Here is a 22,586-nt window from a genome sequence, read left to right on the forward strand (position 1 = left end):
CCCGCAAGGGTTCTGGGGCAGCGCAAGGCACCCAGGGCTCAGATTTTAAGAGGGCACCCACTCTCAGGGCTGTGTTAGTGTCACCTTAAGTTTTGTGCCCTGAGTGCCTCACCCCAGTCCTGGCTTGGCGCTGGGCTGGCTATTGATAAAGGGATGGGAGGAGGAAAGGAGGTTAAAAGGAGGGTAGAAGGGAGAGTGCTCAGAGGACAAGGTGGGAAATCTGAAGTCAACAGAAAGGCGGAGACTAATGGGCACAGGCGACCAAGGGCAGGGCTTCAAGACAGGCATCCATCCCCACAGAGCTCTCCTGCACGCAGCCCTGGACCCGCCAGCCAGCCAGCCAGCCGGCACTAGAGAAGGAGGAGCCGTAGGAAGAACAAAACAGATGTGCCCCTGGGCTTCCCTGGTGGCGCAGTGGTTGAGTCCGCCTGCCGATGCAGGGGACACGGGTTCGTGCCCCGGTCCGGGAGGATCCCACATGCCACGGAGCGGCTGGGCCCGTGAGCCATGGCCGCTGAGCCTGCGCGTCCGGAGCCTGTGCTCCGCAACGGGAGAGGCCACAGCAGTGAGAGGCCCGCGTACCGCAAAACAAACAAACTAACACATGCGCCCCTTTCTCATTAGGGTTTGCCGAGTTTCTTGTGGACCTCGTCGGAGGTAGGGGACGTGGGGCAAATCCCCAAAGTGACGAGCCCTCTGCTTTCACCCCCTCCTCCGATTTGACATCTTTTTCTTGATGTCATGAACCTCACCCTAGCCTTGGTGATCCAGACCCTAAAATGCCAGTGCCCGAAGAGCCCTCAGAAACGGCTGGTCCAGGGCTTTTGGGCACTTGAACTGTGGCTGGTCCAATCTGGTCAGGGCTGGAAGCATAAAACACATACTGGGCGTTTGAGGATGTAGTTTGAAAAAAAAAGAATGTCAAGTAGCTCATTAATATTTTTAAAAATATTGATTACATGTTGAAATGATAATGTCTGGGGTCTCGGGTTACATAAAATACATCATTAAAGTTAATTCCTCCTGTTTCTTTTTATTTCTTTTAATGTGGCTGCTAGAAAGTTTAAATTACACATGTAGCTGACCTTCGTGGCTTGAATGACATATCTATGGGACAAGGCTGAACTAGTTCAACTTCCTCCTTCAACAGATGAGAAAACTGCGGTCAACAGAGGAGACCTGATTTAGCAGATGGTACACACTAAAAAGCACCGTCATTTCCAGTCCCTGACAAGCACACACACACACGCACACGCACACGTACACGCACACGCACACGCACGCCTGGGAGCCTGGGAGAGGAGCCCGTGGACTTGAGCTGCAGGCCTCAAGGGAAGTGTTCCAGGACTCAAGACATTGGCTGTGGTTTCTTGAGAGAGAGAAATAAAAACCTACCAAAGGTGGAGGCACTGTCTCCAAAAAGTCACCTTTAAAGAGACTGGAAACTTGGGGTCTGCGGAGACGTGAGGAGAAAGCCGGGGAGCCCTAGGCCTTCCCCGTTCATCATGTGCATAGTATCCCAGGTGAGCTGACCAGTGTGCTAGCTAAACAGCACCTTAAAAGCACACAGCGCCCTCCTGCCAGGCAGCGGGGTAGAGCCTTGCCTGAGGCCAGCACCCAGGAGGCAGCGACTCAGGGATTGTTTGACAAGTCAATAAAGACAGGTTTCAGTGGCACTGGCTTGCTCATGGCCAAGGAGTGGGCAGCCGAGGGAGGGGGAACCAGACACCAAGGCAAATTCCTTTATTTCATAATTTTATCCGGCATCCACATTCTCCTCCACCTGCATCGTCAAGGCTTTAAGAGAGGTAGGAAAGTAGAGAGGGAAACATCTCCCCATCTCTCCGCGCTGGGGCAGCCTTCACGGTGCCGTCTGGGGAGAGCTCTGACCGGCGGCATTGCAGAGCTGACTCTGGGCCCAAGAAGGCGGCTTTCCTTGGCTTCACCTGCCTTGGCTGAGGAGGTCCGAGAGGGTGGCCAGCTCCCCCTGTCCCGGGCCTAGCTTCCCAGGGGTCCCAGGACCCAGGAATCACTCAGGCACTGCTAGCTGTCTAGCCCTTGCCCTGGGCGCACAGCAGTGCCCGGAGCAAGGGCAGGTGTGGCTCCCTCCTGGAGGTGACGGCTGCCAGGACGGATACCGAGCAGTCCCCTCTGACTCCTTTCTTTACCGTCCCCCCCGCCCTGGGACGTCCTGAGCTGCTGACGCGCCGGGTGGGGCGGGTTGGGTGCCTTGGGTGGCCCCTCCCATCACCACCACCACCTATTTCAAGGGTGGCTGTGCCGCTGACGTCAGGCGGCTTTTGGCTCATTCCCTGGCACGGGGACTTTATTTTCATAACAGCGCGCGGTGCCGTGGAACTGGAATAGGCGTGTCCTCTGCCCCACCCCACCCGGACCCTCCCCGCCCGTCGTGCCTCCGCTCACCCCTTCTCTCCCTCCTTCCGCCGGCGACAGCCGCCTTTATAACTGCTCCGCGCCGGGAGCGCGGGACTGCTGCCCGCGGGCTCCGCTAGCACCGAGGGGCCCCGGAGCTGCCTCTGTGCGCGCGAAGCAGCGCCAAGTTCCCTCGCCAAAGCCAAGGTACCAGGGTAAGTGAGGCGCACTGAGCACAGAGCGCGCCCGGCCTCGGGATTGAAATCCTCCGCGGGGGACGCGCGGGCGTGGGGGCAGAGCGGAGCTAGGAGGGGGGATACAAGAGGAAAGAAACCCTGGTAATGGACTGCAGCTGGCTCGGAGCAAAAAAACAATCCCAGGAAAGGAATTCCTGTAGTTTAATTCAATTCAGGTCCCACCGCCCCATCCCGGGCTTCCCAGGCTAAGCGGCAGAGAGCAAAAAGATACTCCGCATAAATAGTTTCTGCTCAGACACATTGAACAAACTGAGCAGGTGGAATCCTGGCCAGGCAGGTGAGCAGTTCTAGGGTCAGTCTAGGGGAAGAGAAAAGAAGGAGGAAGATCTTAGAGGAGTGGCAGGGCCTTGCGTGGGTGGGCAGGAAGGAGATGGCGACCACTGCTACTTTACCCAGGTACTGTAAAGTGTCCATTTATTTTGTCCTTCCACGACAAGTGTGCCCTTCTGAACTTTGGGAAGTAGCTTCTAGAAGCCGTCCCTTCTCTTGACGTGAGTGTGGCCCTCAGCTCTGCAGCATTCCCTCCTCTGCTGTCCCTTGAGTTGCTCTGGATCCCTGGGCTGAATGTCCATTTGAATGTACAGTAATAGCCCACCTTCAGGCACCAACCAGATGGGACTCGGCAATGGGCCCAAACTGTCCAAGATGGTCCCTTAAACGTCCATGGGGGAAGGAAGGGGAAGCAGCTCAGGTTCAAGGAATTTGAAGGACTTTCCATTCCTGACTTCTTTCCAGACTGATGTTTGCCTCTGAGGGTTTTGTAAACGCCACACCTGTGGAAAGGTTTGGTTGAGTCAGCCAGGCCTGTGGGCTCATTCCTGAAGGGGGATACTTGAGGGCCTGGGGAGGGGTGAGGATGGGGGGGTCAGAACTCCGCCCTCCGGTCCGTGTGCTGGCTTCTCCTAGGAGAGGGAAGAAATGGGGGAGGGGGGAGGGAGGAGGGTCCGCAGAGGTGTCACCCAGGAAAGAGGCTTCTCTGGGGTGTGGAGAGGTAGGCGGGTGCTCCAAGGGCAGATGGGAATGATCGGAACTCAGAAGGAGCTAACATTCCTTGGGAAGTGCTCTTAGCCTTGAGTCAGGAAGCCTGATTTCTCATCCCAGCTCTGCAGGCCATGTAGCTGTGAGGAGGCCTGGGCTGGGCCTTGAGTTCCTCCTAAGGGGTCTTGGAAAGGCCCCCAGCTCCTTCCCAGGGCTGAGATTCTAGCCCTTCTCTATCTGTATGTGTCTCTTTGGGCGTCCTCATTGGAGTCTGCTTCTTTGTATTCCACTCCTTAGTGGGAATTGAAGGTAAGAGGGCGTGAAGAAGTTCTGACTGTGATTTTATTCTCATTCTGGGGGTTGGTCTTCAGGTCCACTGCTATTTAAAAATCCACGGACTGAGCTGAGGAAATGGGCAGGAAATGATGTGTTGGCATGATAGGACCTTTAAAAACAATGAATCGAATAATAATTTTGCTTGAGGAGTCTCAAATTTTCTGAGTAGTTTGGTGTTTTTGCTTCTACTTATATTCCTATTTTTATTGCCTGTGGTCAGATTATATACATTTCTGTGCATTAGGTACATTCCTGTATTTCTTATTTCAGACTTTTGTTTTTGGTGTGGTCTAGAGTATGCTGTTTTTGTAAACATTCCATGACCACTTCAATAAAAGAAATCATATGGAGAGGGCTGGTAAACTACATTTCCTGACTAAACACTTCCCACAGTCTGTTTTTGTAAATAAAGTTTTATTGGAACTCAGTTATGCTCATTGTCTATGTATCATCTATGACTGCTCTCAGCTGCAACTAATGGCCTGCAAAGCCATTTTCTAAGTTCCTTATTATCTGGTCCTTTACAAAAAATGTTTGCTGATCACAGATATAGAGGATCTGAATTACATGATTAATAGTAGAGATCTAATAAAATATGAAGATAGGGCATATCAAAGGATCCATAGAACATTTATAAAAATTTACCATATTACTATTTGCTTTTTCTATTTCATCTGCTGAAGACTGATAAAAAAGTATTAAAGTCTCTGTAACTATAGTATTTCTTTTGATTTCTCCTTGTATTTCTGGTAGCTTTTGTTTTAGGTATTTTGGTGCTATATTATATTTTGGTGCATAAAAAGTTTACCATGGCTGTATCTTCAATATGGAGTATTCTTAATTATTATAAAAAAAGCTTTTAGGTCAATATAATAGCTTTTTGTCTTGACTAAACTTTGTGTGATATTAATAACTCAACTCTTACTTAATTTTCTTACCTTGAGCAAGCTATTATTTAACTTTGTACCTGATACATAATACTTGCTAAATAAACATATCTGTTATTGCTGCTTTTTTCTGCACTTATTTTCATTTTTTCCTTTCTTTTGCTTTCAACTTTTCTGAATCTCGTTGTTTTAGGTGAGGTTCTTATAGGTATAATATGGTTTAATTTAGTCTTTTCAAAATAAAAAATTACCATTTACATTTATTGTAATAATAGTTGCTTGCTATTGTCATCTAATTTTTGGCCATGTGGTCTGCTCTCTCAATCTTCCCCCACATTAGATAGTCTATATTGTATTTTTAGATACACTGAGTGTATGGTAGTACCATTCTCAGGGTTTAGAAATAAAGGCTTGTAAGGAGAGATAAGTTTAGCTTGGGAACATAAATATGTTACCTTCATATGTTGAAATAAAATACTTGAAAGAAGGTGTCTTTGAGAGCTTTGAAACGGTATACCAGTAGAGGCCTCCACTTTATCCACCTATTTCCTGGAAATTTCATATCTTACAATTCTGGGCCTAAGAGATTTAGTAGTTTCACTCAAAATCTTAAGTTGAAAAAGGAGATTTCCAGTATTTTGTTTTATATTTCAGTAATTTATCTAAAGTTCACATGCATTGTTTAGAACAGAGGAAGATGGTAATACCTCCAAAAGTGAATAACTTGGGATGAACACTGTTGTTATACTTGTTTAGATCTGCCTGTGGTGGAATGATGATTTATTTTCTCCCAGTTACTACACAGAAATTCAACTCAGTGATGTTATTCAGATGTTATTCATAAGTTGTTGCCACGATGCATCACTTTTATGTCATCAGAATCCAGATGGCTTACCCAGAAGAGGGGATCCTGGAGATTTCCCTGTAGACACTTTCCATTTACAGCTAATCCTTCACCTAGGGCAGAGGAATTTCTGTGGGACTCCACCCTCGTCTTAGAGCTCAGCCTAGATAAAAACATAAGGATTAGCATCGGCGCATATTCAGCTCCCCAAAGTCTTCCTCCCCATTACTCACACTTGCTAATGAATAACTTGCTTTGAGTTATATTCACGCTCAGTTTTAGTCCAAAACATTTGCTCAGCAACCACTGTGCAGAGCACATAGGAAAATACCAACAAATAGAAGACTTGCTCTATTTCCTTAAGAAGCTTGTTATCTGATGGGCGAGTTAGCACTGCTATTAATGTATAATATATGACATATATATGGAAAAACTTGAGCACCGAGAAATACTTAATTGTAAAAACTATGAAGAGATCTACAAATTTAGAATGAGATGGGGCTAATAATTAAAAAACCCTCAAGGTAGTGGTAAGCTTGGGTCAAGTTTCTAAGAAACATGGTACATGAATTGTGACTAGGAGAAGGGTCTTTCTGGCAGGGAGAATAATGCATGTGATGAGGCAAAGAGTGACTTTGTAAGAGAGGGTCTTAGATGAGCCCCAGTTCCCTTCCAGAGAGAAAATACTCTTGGGAGGTTTTGCTTACCTTGCATAGATGTGGGGAGGGGAGTTAGGAAACCAGGAAAAAGTGGGTGGGAGGACCAGTTGGAGAAAAGCTTGAAGCTCACATTGAGGCTGAATCTGTTATAACAGACAAAAAGGAGCTGATATGCTTTGAATTATTTATTTATTTTTCTTTTGATATGCTTTTAAATTGCTAAACCCAAAGATTCCTTCCCACGCCTTCTCTTCTTTGCTGCCCTTGTAGCATTTAACTCCGTCAACCACTCTTTGGGAAACTTGCTCCTTGACTTCTAGGAAACCAGCCGGGCTTATTTCTTGTACTAACCCTGGCAATTTCTTTTGAACAACCTTTGCTGACTCCTGCTTCCATGAGACGGTGGCCCAGGGTTCCGTCCTTGGCTCTCTAGCTGCAGTGCATGCTCCCTGTGTGATCTGGTCTCCTCCAAAGCCTTCCGATACCTGCTATGAGCCCGTGATCCCCAGATCTGTGCTCATAGCCCAAACCTCTCCTGAGCCTCAGACTCACATGTTCAAGCACGCAGGGTCAGCACAATCTGGTGTCGTGGAGCCTGGCTTTTATTTATTTTTTATTTAAAATTTTTTTTGGCTGCGCCACTCGGCTTGCGGGATCTCAGTTCCCTGACCAGGGATTGAACCCGGGCCATGGCGGTGAAAGTGCTGAGTCCTAACCCCTGGGCCACCAGGGAACTCCCAGGAGCCTGGCTTCTAAGAGCCAGGTGATCTTGGGCAAGTTATTTAATATTTCTGTTCCTCTGTTTCCTCCACTGTAAAAAGAGGGCATAATCTGGCATGAACACACACACACACCCCACTATATATGAGATAGATAACCAACAAGGACCTACTGTGTGGCACAGGGAACTCTACTCGATACTCTGTGATAACCTATATGAGAAGAGAATCTAGAAAAGAATGAATATATGTATATGTATAACTGAATCACTTTGCTGTACACCTGAAACTAACCCAACATTGTAAATCAACTATACTCCAATAAAAAAAAGATCTTAGTTCCCCGACCAGGGATCGAACCCGTACCCGCTGTGGTGGAAGCGTGGAGTCTTAACCACTGAACTGCCAGGGAAGTCCCCCCAATTCATCTTAGATTTAACATAGTTAAACTGGGTATCTCTCCCCACGAGCCTGTATTTCTAAGCTCCATTTGGTTCTACCTTCTTAAAAATCTCCCACCATTCCCTGCCCATCTTTCAGGCCTCATGTCCCCCCGGTCTCCTCCCTAAAGCCTTTTTTTTTTTTTTTTTTTTTTTACCGCTTTAGGTAGAGTGGGTCACTGTTTTCCGTGTGCCCTCAGCATTCCCTGCACACTCTGCAACCCTTATTTGTATGTCAGTGTGACTCTTTTGGTGCTCCTAGGGGCAGCGGCCACACTTTCTGTCTGCGGGTCTGCATGATTTGTACACTTAACACAGCAAATGAAGGGAGATTGACCAAATGCAGGATTGCTTATTTTGGAGACTTCTTGGATGTGGTTTATTTATTTATTTATTTTTTATTTATTTTTTTTGTGGTATGCGGGCCTCCCTCTGCTGCGGCCCCTCCCGTTGCGGAGCACAGGCTCCGGACGCGCAGGCCCAGCGGCCATGGCTCACGGGCCCAGCCGCTCCGCGGCATGTGGGATCCTCCCGGACCGGGGCGCGAACCCGGTTCCCCTGCATCGGCAGGCGGACGCGCAACCACTGCGCCACCAGGGAAGCCCAGATGTGGTTTAAATAGAGAGAGGCTTGAACAGACTTGTGGTTGCCAAGGGGAGGGGTGTAAGGGAGGGATGGATTGGAAGTTTGGGGTTAGCAGATGCAAACTATTATGCAGAGAATGGATAAACAACAAGGTCCTATTGTATAGCACAGGGAACTCTATTCAATATCCGGTAATAAACCATAATGGAAAAGAATATGAAAAAGAATATATACACATGTATAACTGAATCACTTTGCTGTACACCAGGACCTAACACAGCATTGTAAATCAACTATACTTCAATTTCAAAAAAAAAAAAAAATAGAGTGAAGCTGGAGTCAGGGAGAAAAGCTTCAGAGAGCATAATAGTGATTTAGAGATGAAACAAAAGATTAAATTCTAATTAAGACTGTTCATAAAGGGATATTCTTCCTAACTAATCACACTGGATGTGTAACTTCATCTCTCTAAGATTAGTCAGTCTTATCACGTATACAATGGGTTGTAGGAATATTAAATAAGAAAATAGATGTAAAAGCATGTAAATGAGTGAACACGCATAGAAAAACATAAACACTCAACATCGAGCCTGGCTCATAAGAGGACTCAATATGTGACAGTAGTTGTCATTAGTTTTAATCATACTTATATTGTGACTATTGTTATCACTACTGATTGAATGTGGCAATTCCAAGAATAGAGAGAAAATTAAAATGCTAGAAAATTGCCAATTTGCCTGGCTTGGGATGGTGTGAAGGCCCAACTTTAACCAACACTTGAGTTATTTGATATCATTCCCCAGGCAGTTGTCCTAAGAGGTCAGTATCGTCCTCTTCTTTTTATTTATTTTTATTAAAAATATTTTTTATTAGATAGAGTTGATTTACAATGTTGTGTTAGATTCAGGTGTACAGCAAAGTGAATCTGTTATACATGTGTCGTCTTCTTCTTTTTAGATGACAGAAGGAGATAGATCTCATAAGGAGGAACATAAGATCAACTCTGGGCAAGATTCAGGGTCGCGGGTAATTCCTGCTCAGATAATCCGGGGTGCGCCGCATACAGTCAGCTAGGCGACCTCCTAGGTCTGGACGTAAGTAACTCCAGACACCTCCCCACCTCTCTGGGGAAAGAGGAGTCTCAGAGGTTGCAAAGGAGAAGCTGAGAGACCCTTCACATGCTGGCGTTTGTCCCTGCATCGCAGTCAATGCCGTGTGTCAAGGCCAGTCTAGGGCCAGTCCTGCTCTAGCACCCCTGTGGCTCTGTCTGGCAGGTGAGCGTTCACCCTGCGTCTTGAGCCCAGCCCGTACTCAGACCCTTCAACCTCACCTCCAGCCCTGGTCTGGGGTTTGGTTAGGAGTTTGCGGAACATATTCTTTTCATGACAGGAAACGGGGCAGGAAGGAGGATGAGGGGGAGGGAGAAAGTGATTTGGAAATTGTCTACAAGGAGTTCCCCAGAGGGCTGAACAGAGGAACGGGACATGGGCTCAGACCCCCTAGTTCAGCACCCAGCCCCGCTTTGGAGAGGATGGAGGTTCCAGGAGACGGTGTCCGCCCACAGAGGCCGCTGAAACCCCCTCTCTCCTAGAGGGGCGGAGTCACAGGGCTGGGAATTGAGCTCAGCGACTCCCTCCTTCCTTGTCCTCCCCTCCCCCTCAGCCCCGGCTTCTGGTTCTTCTTTCTCCTTTCCCTCTCGCTTTCCTCCCTCCTTCGTTTTTGTTCTTTTAACCTTTCTGTCATGCCTTGGCTCACCTGAAAAGGGCTTAAGGCAGCGCCGAGGGATATCAGGGTCTTGGTTGTGGGTGTTGGTGGATTATTGGACGGCGGTAGTTGGCTCAGCTGCTGTAGTAAGTGAAGAGGGTCTCACCCTCGTGACTCAAAGTCCTTTCTCGTGTCTCAGGCCAGAGGCTGCACACGCTGAAACCTCACCATCTCCCTCCAGAGTGCAGGATTTAGTCAATCAGGGAACTGAGTGGGAGTGAATGGCTGGATTCCAGTAAACCCCTCAGCTTACTGGCTCTGCTTGCTCGGGATCCATGCTACCAGAAGAGACCTGGGGTCACTTAGACAGGAGCCCAGCCGCGGCCAGGGCTGCCCCCGTTGGGTCTTTGTAGGAGCAAGTCCCTTCTTGGTTGGACCCTAGGTCTCTCTGCCCTTTTTTGTCTTTGCTGTGCCTCGCAGCTCGTGAGATCTTAGCTCCTCGACCGGGGATTGAACCCGGGCCACGGCAGGGACGGCGCAGAGTCCTAAGCACTGGACCCCCAGGGAATTCCCATAGGTCTGTCTGCCCTTGACTCTGGTTATGACTCTGGTCATACGATGTCCATATGACCACCAGTTTCATTTCATTTTCTCCTGCTCCAGCCCTGAGGTTCTTCTCTGAGGCTGTTGCTTTAGCTCCTGGCAGTTTCTAATCCTAAATGCTGATGCTTCCCTTTTCTTCCTCAAACCCTGCTTGCTGGAAGACCTCAGCTTCTCAGAACCCTGTCCTTCGTCCCCAGCCACCTTCCTGGTGGCTCATCTGGGCCATTCCCTATGTGACCCAGCGCCTTCTTAGTGCAGACCTGCTTGTTAGTGCGTTTGGTGAGTTTGATTTCTCTCTGACAAAATTCAAAGTGCTTAGGACACTTCAGACCCGTTGTGAAATCGCTGTCATGCTGGGGAAAGGGTGGAGGAGGGCTGAGAGGTGAATTAGGAAGGATAATTCCAAAAAAAAATAGTCACTCAGATAAAAATTTACTTACTCAGAAGTTTTTAAAAAAGACGTTTGAGAGAATTGAGAACTATGAACCCTAACTGGATATTTGATATTAAAGGGGTCATCGTTAATTTTTACAGTGGGGTTAAGTTAAAAAGGGTTTTATCTTTTAGAGATACATACTGAAGCATTTATGCATAGAATGATGTCTGGGATTTCTCACTAGATTAAAAATGATCTAGTGAGTGGGATGGGGTAGATGAAGGAAAATTGGCCAAATAGTGGTAAGTTTTGAAACCAAATGATGGGTCTTCATTATACTATTCTCTTTATTTTTGAGTATGCTTGAAATTTTCTATAATAAAAACAAACATTAAAAAAAGTGGTTTTTTTAACATCTTTTTTTCATGTTTTATTTTTTTATCTTTATCTTGGTAAAATTTATTCTTTTTTTAACATCTTTATTGGAGTATAATTGCTTTACAATGGTGTGTTAGTTTCTGCTTTATAACAAAGTGAATCAGCTATATAGTTTCTGCTTTATAACAAAGTGAATCAGCTATATAGTTTCTGCTTTATAAGAAAGTGAATCAGCTATACATATACATATGTTCCCATATCTCCTCCCTCTTGCGTCTCCCTCCCCCCGTCCTCCCTATCTCACCCCTCTATGTGGTCACAAAGAACTGAGCTGATCTCCCTGTGCTATGCGGCTGCTTCCCACTAGCTAGCTATTTTACATGTGGTAGTGTATATATGTCCATGCCAATCTCTCACTTCGTCCCAGCTTACCCTTATGAACACTGTGGTACATGACTCTTCTTGAATTATGGTTTTCTCAGGGTATATGCCCAGTAGTGGGATTGCTGGGTCATATGGTAGTTCTATTTTTAGTTTAAAAAAAGAGTTTTAAAGGTAATTCAGGGACTGTTTCTCCATCTCCCTTGCATGATTGGGGGTGGGAGGTGGAGGTGAAACTGGGGGAAGTGGGGTTCTTCTCCTCTACATACCCACTGTCAATTGCTCGTGGTGTTACTTGGAAAACTGGATTCACTTCTTGGTGAGTGTTGAGTCAAAAGACACAACCAAGCCAAAGATAGGGAGAAGGAAGGATTTATTATTACTTGCAGCAAGTAAGGAGAACACAGGGGATCTCTCCCAAAGCAGTGTCTCCCCAAATGGCAAAATTGGGCAAGTTTTAAGCTAAGGGTCCATGCATATTCATGAAGGGGCTTGGGCGTCGACAGAGTCCAAGCTTTTGTTGACTGAAGTCATGAGGGTCAGAAAAGGTCAACCCCATCACCCCTTAGACTCCAGTTGATCTGGTGGTTGAGCGCTTCAGGCTAATCTTTGAGCAGAACTAGGAGTCTTTACAACTGATCGATGATCTTTGCTGTTGGTACTTCTCTTGCCTGATCACGGTCGCTTATTTCTTCATTCTTTTGTTCCCTTAAGATCATTAATTGCTGGGACTTCCCTGACGGTCCAGTGGTTAAGACTTCGTCTTCCAACACAGTGGGTGCGGGTTTGATACCTGGTCGGGGAGCTAAGATCCCACATGCCTCCTGGCCAAAAAACCAAGACATAAAACAGAAGCAATATTGTAACAAATGCAATAAAGACTTTTAAAAAATGGTCCACATCAAAAAAAAAAAATCTTAAAAAAAAAAAAAGATCATTAATTTCTGAGACCTGTTCAAGGGCAAGCACTGTGACCAGGCTTAGATCACAAAACAACTTAGGCCAAAAATGGCTTCTCTTATGTCAAGAAAGCCATGCCTGGTTCTCTTTCTCCAGGGACCCCTTACCTTCTGTGCTTACAGTGTCGGACCCTGGTCTGTGGGCACCAGGAGGCCCCAAGACACAAACCCTTCCTGCACAGCTGCACAGATGGGAGGGGCCTAGAGGTCCAAGTTGGGAGCAGGAAGTCTCTGCCCTAGCATTCCTCTGTGCAGCACCAGAAACTTCCTTTAGGTGAAAACCTCATCAGTCTCTCAAGACTGACAGTCATCACGTTCAGAGTCCTTTATAATTATCAGGTAATTATGCTAACAACTACCTGTCAACAAACAGCTCTGCCCTGAGGGGTGAGGAAGGAGCAGTTTCCAGGGCAGGGCAGGGAGGTGAGAGAAATACCTTTCCGGCTGGACACTGCCCTTATGATTAATCTGAGAGGGAGGGAGGTGGGGAGGTGGGGAATGAAGAGAATGCTGGAGCCTGGTCCCTTCCCCTGTGCCGCTGCCCTTGAATTAGACCCAGCTCTTCCTCTTCTGCATCCTCAGCATAGACAAGGGGGCGTGTCCCCCCTCCCTGTCTGGTTCCACCCAGGGCGAAGTGTATCAGACTTTGGGGGGCCTTGTATGTCAGGGGTTGCCTGTATCTGAAGTGCATTTGCCTTTCTTGTTCCTTCCTGGGTCTCATGCTGCCCTGGGGAGGTGGAACGTAACCCACTCTTTGCTCTGTGCTCTGCATGCAGTCGGGATGACCAGGGTGTCATTTTCCTGGAGTGGACGGCAGGTGACAGACCCCTGGCCAGGGAAGGCCACAGGAAGGTCGTGGCCGTGGTGGCAGATTACGTCCATCTGTCTATTTCTTCTCCTACAGCAAGGATCATATCTGATGTCTGCTTTCCCCTTTACCGTTGAGCATCTAGAAGAGTGATTGACATGATTGACACATAGTGGTGCTGGTTGAATGAATGGCTATATTGCAAAGTGAAGCTTGCAGGGACTTCCCTGGAGGTCCAGTGGTTAAGACTTCACGCTTCCGCTCCAGGGTACACGAGTTCGATCCCTGGTCGGGGAACTAAGATCCTGCATGCCATCCAGCGTGGCCAAAAAAAAAAAAAAAGTTAAGCTTGGAGAGGCAAACTTCATTACAAAGTATGGAAGATGGATTTAAGCCATCAATCTTTTAAGTGACTTATTTTATTCGAACACACCACACATATAAAATTCTTGCATCTACATAATAGTCATTCATATATGTATGTATGTGTTATATGGCATATATAAAATTATGTACATATAATTTTTTCCTAATGGCCATGTGAATAAAACAATGCTGGGACACAACTATCTCACTGAACTGAAGAGGTGATTTTGCAACTTTATTTATTTATTATTATTATTTTTAAATTTATTTATTTATTTTGGCTGAGCCGGGTCTTAGTTGCAGCACGTGGGATCTTCGTTGGCAGCATGGGAACTCTTAGTTGCCGCATGTGCGCTCTCCGTTGTGGCATGTGGGATCTAGTTCTTCGACCAGGGATTGAACCCGGGACCCCTGCATTGGGAGAGTGGAGTCTTACCCACTGGACCACCAGGGAAGTCCATATTTTGCACCTTTAAGGGAAGCAGGTGTTTGAATTCTGTCTACCTGGAGGAAGATGCTTGTTTGCTCTGCAGAGTCTGCCAGCAATTTCTCATTATGTGTCCCACCTCGCTGTGCTCCGTCTTGTGATTTGATCTTTTTTAAAAAAAAATAAATTTATTTATTTATTTTTGACTGCGTTGGGTCTTCGTTGCAGTGCATGGGTTTCTCTTGTTGCGGACCACGGGCTCTAGGCGCACAGGTTTCAGTAGTTGTGGCTTGTGGGCTCTAGAGCGCAGGCTCAGTAGTTGTGACGCACGGGCTTAGTTGCTCCACGGCATGTGGGATCTTCCCGGACCAGGGATCGAACCCATGTCCCCTGCATTGGCAGGCAGATTCTTAACCACGGTGCCACCAGGGAAGTCCTTGATCTTTTTAAAAAGAATTCTTTTCCATTGTGATTTATTACAGGATATTGAATATAGTTCCCTGTGTTATGCAGTAGGACCTTGTTTATCCATTTTACATATAATAGTTTACATCAGCTAACCCAAACTCCCAATCCATACCTCCCCCACCCCCTCCCCCTTGGCAACCACAAGTCTGTTCTTTATGTCTGTGAGTCTGTTTCTGTTTCATGGATAAGTTCATTTGTGTCATATTTTGTGATTTGGTTTTGAAGAGACAGGATGGAAGGGGAGGGGAGGGTGTTCTTTTTCATCTTGGGTTGATCACAGCACCCCTACAGTGCTGTGAAGGGCCCAAGAAATCTTGTTTATAAGCATTTATGGGTATGTGGTGCAGAAATCTGAGCTGTTTTTTCTGCTATAAGGAAAGAGGCAGGACTCTGGATATTTTTTGCTTTTTCCTGCTTCTCAATCCTAGCTGTCTTCTTCTTGCTGATTTCTTTATGCACATTTTCTCCCAATTTGGCACTAGGAGAGGCCAAGAGCTTTCACTTGTGCTTTTCTAAGGAGGGGGTCTCAATGAGCCTTCCCTTCTTTTAACTCTGCTCCCGCTCCCTGCCCCCCCAATATTTGTCTTCCTGTCAATTCAAAAGTTTTCTCTGTTGAGTGAGCAACCCTATCAGAAAAAGAAAAACTAGAGCAAAAAAAAAAAAAAAAGATTGCACGAATAAATAGTATACAACAAATCAAAAAGAATCGTGCCATAGAAACTTATAAACAGTAATATAATTCAGAAAAAAATTATAGTTTTGTTGAGAAGCTGTTAAAACCACAGAGGTCCTGAATTTCAACATCTTATCTGACACTGACTTTGGAATTTGAGAATCATCCATTTTGAGGAAATATACAAACTCCTTTCCCTTCCCATTTCCCAACTCATCTTCCCACGTGGGCCCTGAATCCCTAGGAATTCGATTTCATGGGGTTTGGGAAATCAGCTGGGTCTAAAATTGACATGGAGGTTGTGGAAGGAAAAAAGGCAGCAGATCTGGGAGATTAAGGACAGATGTATAGGAAGTAAGCTGCTCTACCTCAAGTCGATTTCTCATTATCCCTGAGTGGGTGAGTAGATTACCTGCTTTGTGGATCATCTATCACCTGGGAGCGCCTATCCTTCGTGGGGCTGAACTAAGAGAGTAGAATTAGGATCACAAATAGCTGGTTTACGGGGCATCTGATGAGGGAAAGAAGGGGGAGGGAATATCTCAGATTGCATTCTAAGGCCAATTAGAATTCCCTGGAGAGGTAGCACCTATAGTAGTTAAGACCAGGGATCCTCACCTAGAGCCAGATAACCTGGATTCAAATCCTGCGTCTGTCATTTCCTGGCTGTGTGATGTTGGGTAAGTAACGACCTCTCCCTGCCTCAGTTTCCTCATCTGTCAAATAGGGATAATCATTTTTACCTTATAGGATTGCTATCAAATTAAACTAATAAATATACATATGAGAAGTGATTAGAAGGGTTTCTGATTCATAGTAAAAATGAGCATTAGTTATTGGTAATATTTTTTGTTGGGTCACCCCCTGTTTTTGTGTCATCCAGGCCATCCCTCCTTACTGGTAGCTAATTAAGAGCTCACTGTGGGGAGTTCCCTGGCGGTCCAGTGGTTAGGACTCCACACTTTCATTGCCGAGGGCATGGGTTCGAGCCCTAGCTGGGGAGCTAAGATCCGACAAGCCGCAACGCGTGGCCAACGCTATGACAGGGAAGACCCCTTCCACTGCTTTTCGGGATTAGCAGAGCCATCCTTACGAACCTTAATTAAGAAGGGAAAATAATCTGTGACAGCAGAGCTGAAGAAGAGGACCCAGTGGCTGAGAGGGGAAGGCTGGCCTTCCGCAGAGAAACCTACAGTTCAGATAACTCCTCTTGTCCATGAGAGAATGGGGTGCTTACAAAGAATATCTGAGGCTGGGCCCAAGGTGGAAAAAAACTGGAGACTGACAAATGATGTTTAAAGTGTTTACTTTTTCCATTTTTTGGCCACACCGCCCTGCTTGTGGGGTCGTAGTCGCCTGACCAGGGATCCAACCCGGACCCTCCCAGTGAGACCACCGAGTGCTAACCACTGGACCGCCAGGAAATTCCCAAAGTGTTAACGTTATGGTTACCTATTTCCATGTTCACCAGTTCCTAAGGAAACACTAGCCAAACATATCAGGAGCCCTGGCAAGTTATTTGTGACGTATTTTTTTGAGATGTGACTCTGAAACACCTCATCAGAGCCCTGGGCCCTCTGGCTTCAGGGTGAATATTAATATAGTTAAATTGCGGGGAGGAAGGTATGATACTGTTTCTTCCCTTCATCAGCCTTTAGAATTTGCCATGAGAGGTGGAGAACAGCTAGCAGCTTGATCTAACCTTGTAAGTTCAGGGGCAAACCCCCGGCTAAATGTACAAAATAGTTTCTGAATCGTTTTTGGTCCTCTGTGCCTGAGTCTGTGGGGAGATTCACCCCCACCTGCAACTTCGCTTTCTTGCAGGACGAGAATGGCCACACTTGCCCCTGATGGTTGCCGCTCGGGCCTGGACCCCAGGTACCACAGGCTCTGCGATAAGAAGGCAGCCTGGGGCATCGTCTTAGAGGCCTTGGCTGCGGCGGGCGCTGTGACCTCGGTGGCCTTCCTGATCGCCCTCCTGGTCTTCATCTGCAAGGTGCAGGACTCCAACAGGCGCAAAATGCTCCCCACCCAGTTCCTCTTTCTCCTGGGCGTGCTGGGGCTCTTCGGCCTCCCCTTCGCCTTCATCGTCCGCCTCGACGGCAGCACGGGGCCCACACGCTTCTTCCTCTTCGGCATCCTCTTTGCCCTCTGCTTCTCCTGCCTCCTGGTTCACGCCTTCAACCTGACGAAGCTGGTCCGAGGGAGGCAGCCCCTCTCCATGCTGGCGATGCTGGGCCTGGCCCTGGGCTTCAGCCTGGTGCAGGATGTCATCGCCATCGAGTATGTGGTCCTCACCATGAACAGGACCAATGTCAACGTCTTCTCTGAGCTTTCTCCTCCTCGGCGCAACGAGGACTTCGTCATGCTGCTCGTCTACGTCTTCTTCCTGATGACGCTGACCTTCTTCACGGCCTCTTGCACCTTTCGGGGATCCTTCACTGGCTGGAAGAGACACGGGGCCCACATCTACCTCACTATGCTCCTCTCCATTGCCATCTGGGTGGCGTGGGTCACCCTGCTCTTTGTTCCCACTCCTGGCCCCCAGTGGGATGACACCGTCCTCAGTTCAGCCTTGGTGGCCAATGGCTGGGTTTTCCTGTTGGCTTATAGTGCACCTGAGCTTCAGCTGCTCACAAAGCAACGGAACCCCATGGATTACCCTGTGGAGGATGCTTGCTGTAAACCTCAGCTCATGAAGCAGAGCTATGGTGTGGAGAACATAGCTTATTCTCAAGAGGGAATCACTCAAGGTACGGAGCCTGGCTGGGTAGAGAATCCCTTGTGGGAGAATGGGGGAGAATCATAAGATATCATTACTGTAAGGAACATGCAAGATTATCAGGTCATACTCCCAATAGAACAGATAAGGAACCCAAGGCTCAGATCTTACTTAAAATCATCCAGCTAGAGGGACCTCCCTGGTGGCACAGTGGTTGAGAATCCGCCTGCCGATGCAGGGGACACGGGTTCGAGCCCTGGTCCGGGAAGATCCCACGTGCCGCGGAGCAACCAAGCCCGTGCGTCACAACTACTGAGCCTGCACTCTAGAGCCCGTGTGCCGTAACTACTGAAGCCCGTGCACCTAGAGCCCGTGCTCCGCAACAAGAGAAGCCACCGCAATAAGTCCGCACACCGCAGTGAAGAGTAGCCCCCACTCGCTGCAACTAGAGAAAGCCTGCGCGCAGCAACGAAGACCCAATGCAGCCAAAAAATAAACAAATAAATGAATAAAAATTAAAAAAAGAAAAAAATCGTCCAGCTAGTTAGAGACAAGTAGAACTAGAAGCTGGCCTTGGTGGTCTTTATCTAGTATGTTCTACCCAATACCGTGTAGAGTTCTCTGAATCAAAACAAGATGGAGCAAAGGAATGGAAAAAGAATGATTAGATAAATTCCCAGAGACAAGTGGGTGAGATAGTGTTCTTTATCAATGTCAACTAGGTAATCCTTCCAGAAATGTGGAGCCTTTGTAGATTTGAGTGCACAAAACCCAGCCATGCAGTGACCACAGAGCACAGAGTGGGGAGAAATTTCTTTTATCATAAACCAGTGGGAATCTCCATAAATTTACTGAGGATTTCGATGTAGCCTGAAGAGATACATTTTATTGCCCGTCTGTGGCCCACAGGAGGGAATTTTGCTCTTGTCTGGAGTCCTGAGCAGCCAGGCTGCACTGATAGCCAGAAACTGCTTTTGCTCCTACGCCTCTATGCATTGATCTCTTGGGTTTACATCAGCCTCTGGGCCTAATCAGGGGAGGGGAGTGGGTATGGGACAGGAGTGAGGGACCTCCAAGGCCAGGTTCGTAGCTCCAGCTAGTAAATTTCTTTACTCTTGAAGCCTTCAGTGCAAAGCTTGCCGGTGTTTCTCTCTGCAGCCCTGGTCCGTCTCCTGTGCACTGGGAAGAGTGAAGGGAGGGGGAGGGCCGGAGGGCATATTTTACCCCCCACCCCCTCCTGTGCATTCCCAAGGGACACTCTCACTCCGTCACCTCACGCTTGGGCTCTGTGTTATTGGTCCCTAACTAGTCTTCCTTCCCTTATTATTAATTAATTAATTTATTTAGGCTGTGCAGGGTCTTAGTTGCGGCACGTGGGATCTTTAGTTGCGGCATGTGGGATCTAGTTCCCTGACCAGGGATGGAACCTGGGCCCCCTGCATTGGGAGCTCGGAGTCTTACCCACTGGACCACCAGGGAAGTCCCTAGTCTTCCTTCCTTTAATCCTTCTTTCCCTTCATTCCATTGGCCATTGCCAGCTTCCCCTCCCTAAAATACTTCTCTGGCCACCACCCCTTCCTGCCCACATGCCTCACTGGCACCCCAGCATCCACTGCATTTCTCGAATCCTTGGTGAGGCTTCTCACAGCCCGAACCCACCACTCCTGAAGCTGTGCTCTCAGTTCAAACAAACCAAGTCCCTGCAATTTTCTGCCTGCGGGTCTGGGCTCAGAGAGCCTCTGTCCTCTGCCTGAGGGAAAGTCTCCCCAGTCTCCCTCAGTCTTTGCTCCGCCTGCCTAACTCTAGACCTTTGAGATGATCTTATCAGAGTCTGTCTCATTGCATAGTTATTTGTGTAGCTGTCATATATTCCGGACTCTCCAGCGGCACCCTCAGGGCAGGAATCATCCTGATTAATCCTTCTATTCCTCACAATATCTTACAGACAGAAGGTGTTTAGGTATTTATTGAGTAAACTGAACAGGTAAATTTGGTGGGAAATAAATGGATAGCTTTACATTGTATTTATTTATTTATTTAGCCATGCCCTGCGGCATGTGGGATCTTAGCTCCCCAGGGATCGAACCCAGGCCCTGACAGTGAAAGTGCCGAGTGCTAACCACTGGACGGCCAGGGAATTCCCTAAATCGTATTCATGATGAGCGTATGTGTTTACTTGTCTGTTCCTGAGTTTAAATCCCTCTGATTTTGGACTTCCCTGGTGGTCCAGTGGTTAGGACTCGGTACTTCCACTGCAGGGAGCATGGCTTCCATCCCTGGTCGGGGTACTAACATCCCGCATGCTGCGTGGTGTGGCGAAAAAAAAGAAAAATCCCTCTGATTTCCCCTAAATACATAGAAAACAATTACTCACAGGTTCTATCCCTTCACAAAGAAAATCATGACATTTTCCACCCCCTGGTTGGGCAGGTAAGGAAGCGGGTAAATTCCCAGTGAGTTTCTCTCCAGGTACACCTCCAGCCAGATGGATGTCGGAAAAGACTGGTGTCACATGTGCTTTTGGAGTGGTCCTAGGGTGAGGAGGGCTCTGGAGAGGTTTTGGAAAGCATTTCCCTAGTGATTATACGTGGCTAGTTATTCATTTGTTCAGCCAGTTTTGGGCTGACTCTGTGCCTGGGCTTGAGGATGCAGTTTCCTCCCACACGAAACTGACCATCTACCAGGGAGACAGAGAATTAAAGGGATAAAGCATCATGCTTTATAAATGACTCAGCTGGGGTGGGCACAGGTGGGGGCTGTCAAGGAGGGAACCCTGACATTTACCTAATCCGCATTGTCTGTTTCAGGTACTGAAGAGACAGGTGACTCGTTCTATGCCCCGTACTCCACCCATTTCCAGCTGCAGGTAAATGAGCTCTTTCCCTTTTCTCATCAGCAGTGTTAGCACCCCAGGAGCATTTGTCCTTTGGGAATAGATGATGTTGCCATTCCGATGGCCCCTAGATGCCACCTAGAAAGGATCGCGGGTCTACTTTCCTGTAATCTGCCTCATGGGATTAGGACAGGAGACTGGAGTGCAGGGCAGGGGAGGGCTTAGAGGAAGGGAAGGAAAGTTAGACTGCTGCCCAGGTTGGAGTGCAGAGTCCTGTGGAAATGGCCGGGAAGTGGAGTGGGTTGAACAATATGAGTGTTTTCTTTCCAGAATCGGAACTCCCCAAAGGATTTCTCCATTCCGCGGGCCCAGACTCGGGTCAGCCCTTACAGTGACTATGAAGGAAGGAAAGATGTCAGTTAACACGTCCCGAAGGGTGGGATGAACACAGCAAGTCAGCAGAGCCGGCGGGGAGTTCATGGGATGTGGGCTGAGTCCTGAGTCTCCCCAGGAAGCTGTACAGAACATCACCGGAAGACCTCGCCGCCCTGCAGCCTTCTGCCATGATGCTTCTGTTCTGGGGTTAATGAGGGCCTACGGGACCCCAGTTCTCAGCAGCACTGTAGTTGTTCCCTTTGTCCCATAGTTAGGCTACTTCTCTCGAGTGGGAGTCTCGGGCAACTCAGGGCGGCCCTTAACCATCCGTGCCATTTTACCCATGACTCAGACTCTGGTCATCTGACCACACACTGGCTCATTCAGCCTCAGAAGCCAACTTTTCCAACTGTGGGCTGATCCTGTGAGAATCGCTTGGCTCAGAGCAGAGCTGCAAATCTGAGCAAACCAGCAAAGGCCTGTCTCTCAGATCACCCCGCCCACATCTACACTGGAAGCCAACTTATCCACACCTCCCTTCCTGCCCGGATGGCAGAGGCTAAAAGTCACCCGAAACTTGCTAACCTCTGTGATGCTGCCTAACCAGGGTCCCCGGCGCCAATTCACTCCCAGACTCACCCCCCTGCCCTGTGCTTCACCGGGAGATCGCCCTCCAGCCCTCACCAGCGTGGACAAGCCCAGTTTCTCGGTGCCAGGAGACTGTGTGCACTGGGTTCTAAGTTCTGCTCAGTGCTCTAAGCACTGATTCTTCTCCCATCCCCTCACCCCTCAGACTCTGTAAATAGATGTACTCTGTGTTCACCCCCTGCGTTCTGGAAGTGGGTATTGTCCGCTCACGGGGGAGTGTTCCTTGTAAAATAAGTTACTCACCGTTCTTCACTGGAGATGCAATAAAGGTGTTGTGGCAGCCCTTGGGCTGTTGCTGTGGCTGTGTGAGCGGCGGACACCGGACACGGGGAGAGTCGCAGGCTTGCTCTCGTCTTCACGTGGGAGCTGAAGTTCAAGGTTCAGTCCCACTGGGTGTGGACCTGACCTTTCTTTCCTCCTCCTTACGTCTACGACAAGTGCGTGTTCCCCAGCTTTGGAGGTGAGCGGCAAAGGTGAGGGGGAGGCTGGGAAGGGTCACGGACCTGAGGTTTTGCTCCAGGAAACAGGAGTGGCAACTTCAGGATGGGGTTTGGCAGCCCGGGTCAGACAGAGAGGAGACCTCAGAGGCAGTTTCTCGTTTCATCTGAGGTTTAATTGTAGGAGGGGATAAATCCAGATCCCTAATTTGACAGAATTGGTTCATAACATCTCTCGGAAAAGACAAGGGTACCTAACAGTGATCATTTGCTTAATCCCAGAAATGGCTTTGTGGGGCAGGGCAATTGAAACTCGCTTTTGGGTGAAGAAGAAAAAAAGAAATCCCCAT

General features: G+C 47.9%; 1 protein-coding gene across 2 annotated transcripts; it reads left to right on the forward strand.

Moving 5' to 3' along the window:
* Window positions 1–2,324: 2,324 nt before the first annotated feature.
* On the forward strand, window positions 2,325–22,101 carry GPRC5A (G protein-coupled receptor class C group 5 member A). 2 transcript variants are annotated; one of them, XM_055085482.1, is made up of 4 exons: window positions 2,325–2,580; window positions 17,046–17,974; window positions 20,751–20,809; window positions 21,107–22,101. In XM_055085482.1, the coding sequence occupies exons 2-4, from the start codon at window positions 17,053–17,055 to the stop codon at window positions 21,197–21,199; spliced, it is 1,074 nt and encodes a 357-aa protein (XP_054941457.1). In that variant the 5' UTR covers window positions 2,325–2,580; window positions 17,046–17,052; the 3' UTR covers window positions 21,200–22,101. The 2 variants fall into 2 exon arrangements, with proteins under 2 accessions (XP_054941457.1, XP_007125884.1); XM_007125822.4 differs by having other exon boundaries at window positions 2,328–2,588.
* Window positions 22,102–22,586: the final 485 nt, after the last annotated feature.

The sequence above is a fragment of the Physeter macrocephalus genome, chromosome 6 (genome assembly GCF_002837175.3).
Source record: "Physeter macrocephalus isolate SW-GA chromosome 6, ASM283717v5, whole genome shotgun sequence".
Classification (NCBI taxonomy): Eukaryota; Metazoa; Chordata; class Mammalia; order Artiodactyla; family Physeteridae; genus Physeter; species Physeter macrocephalus.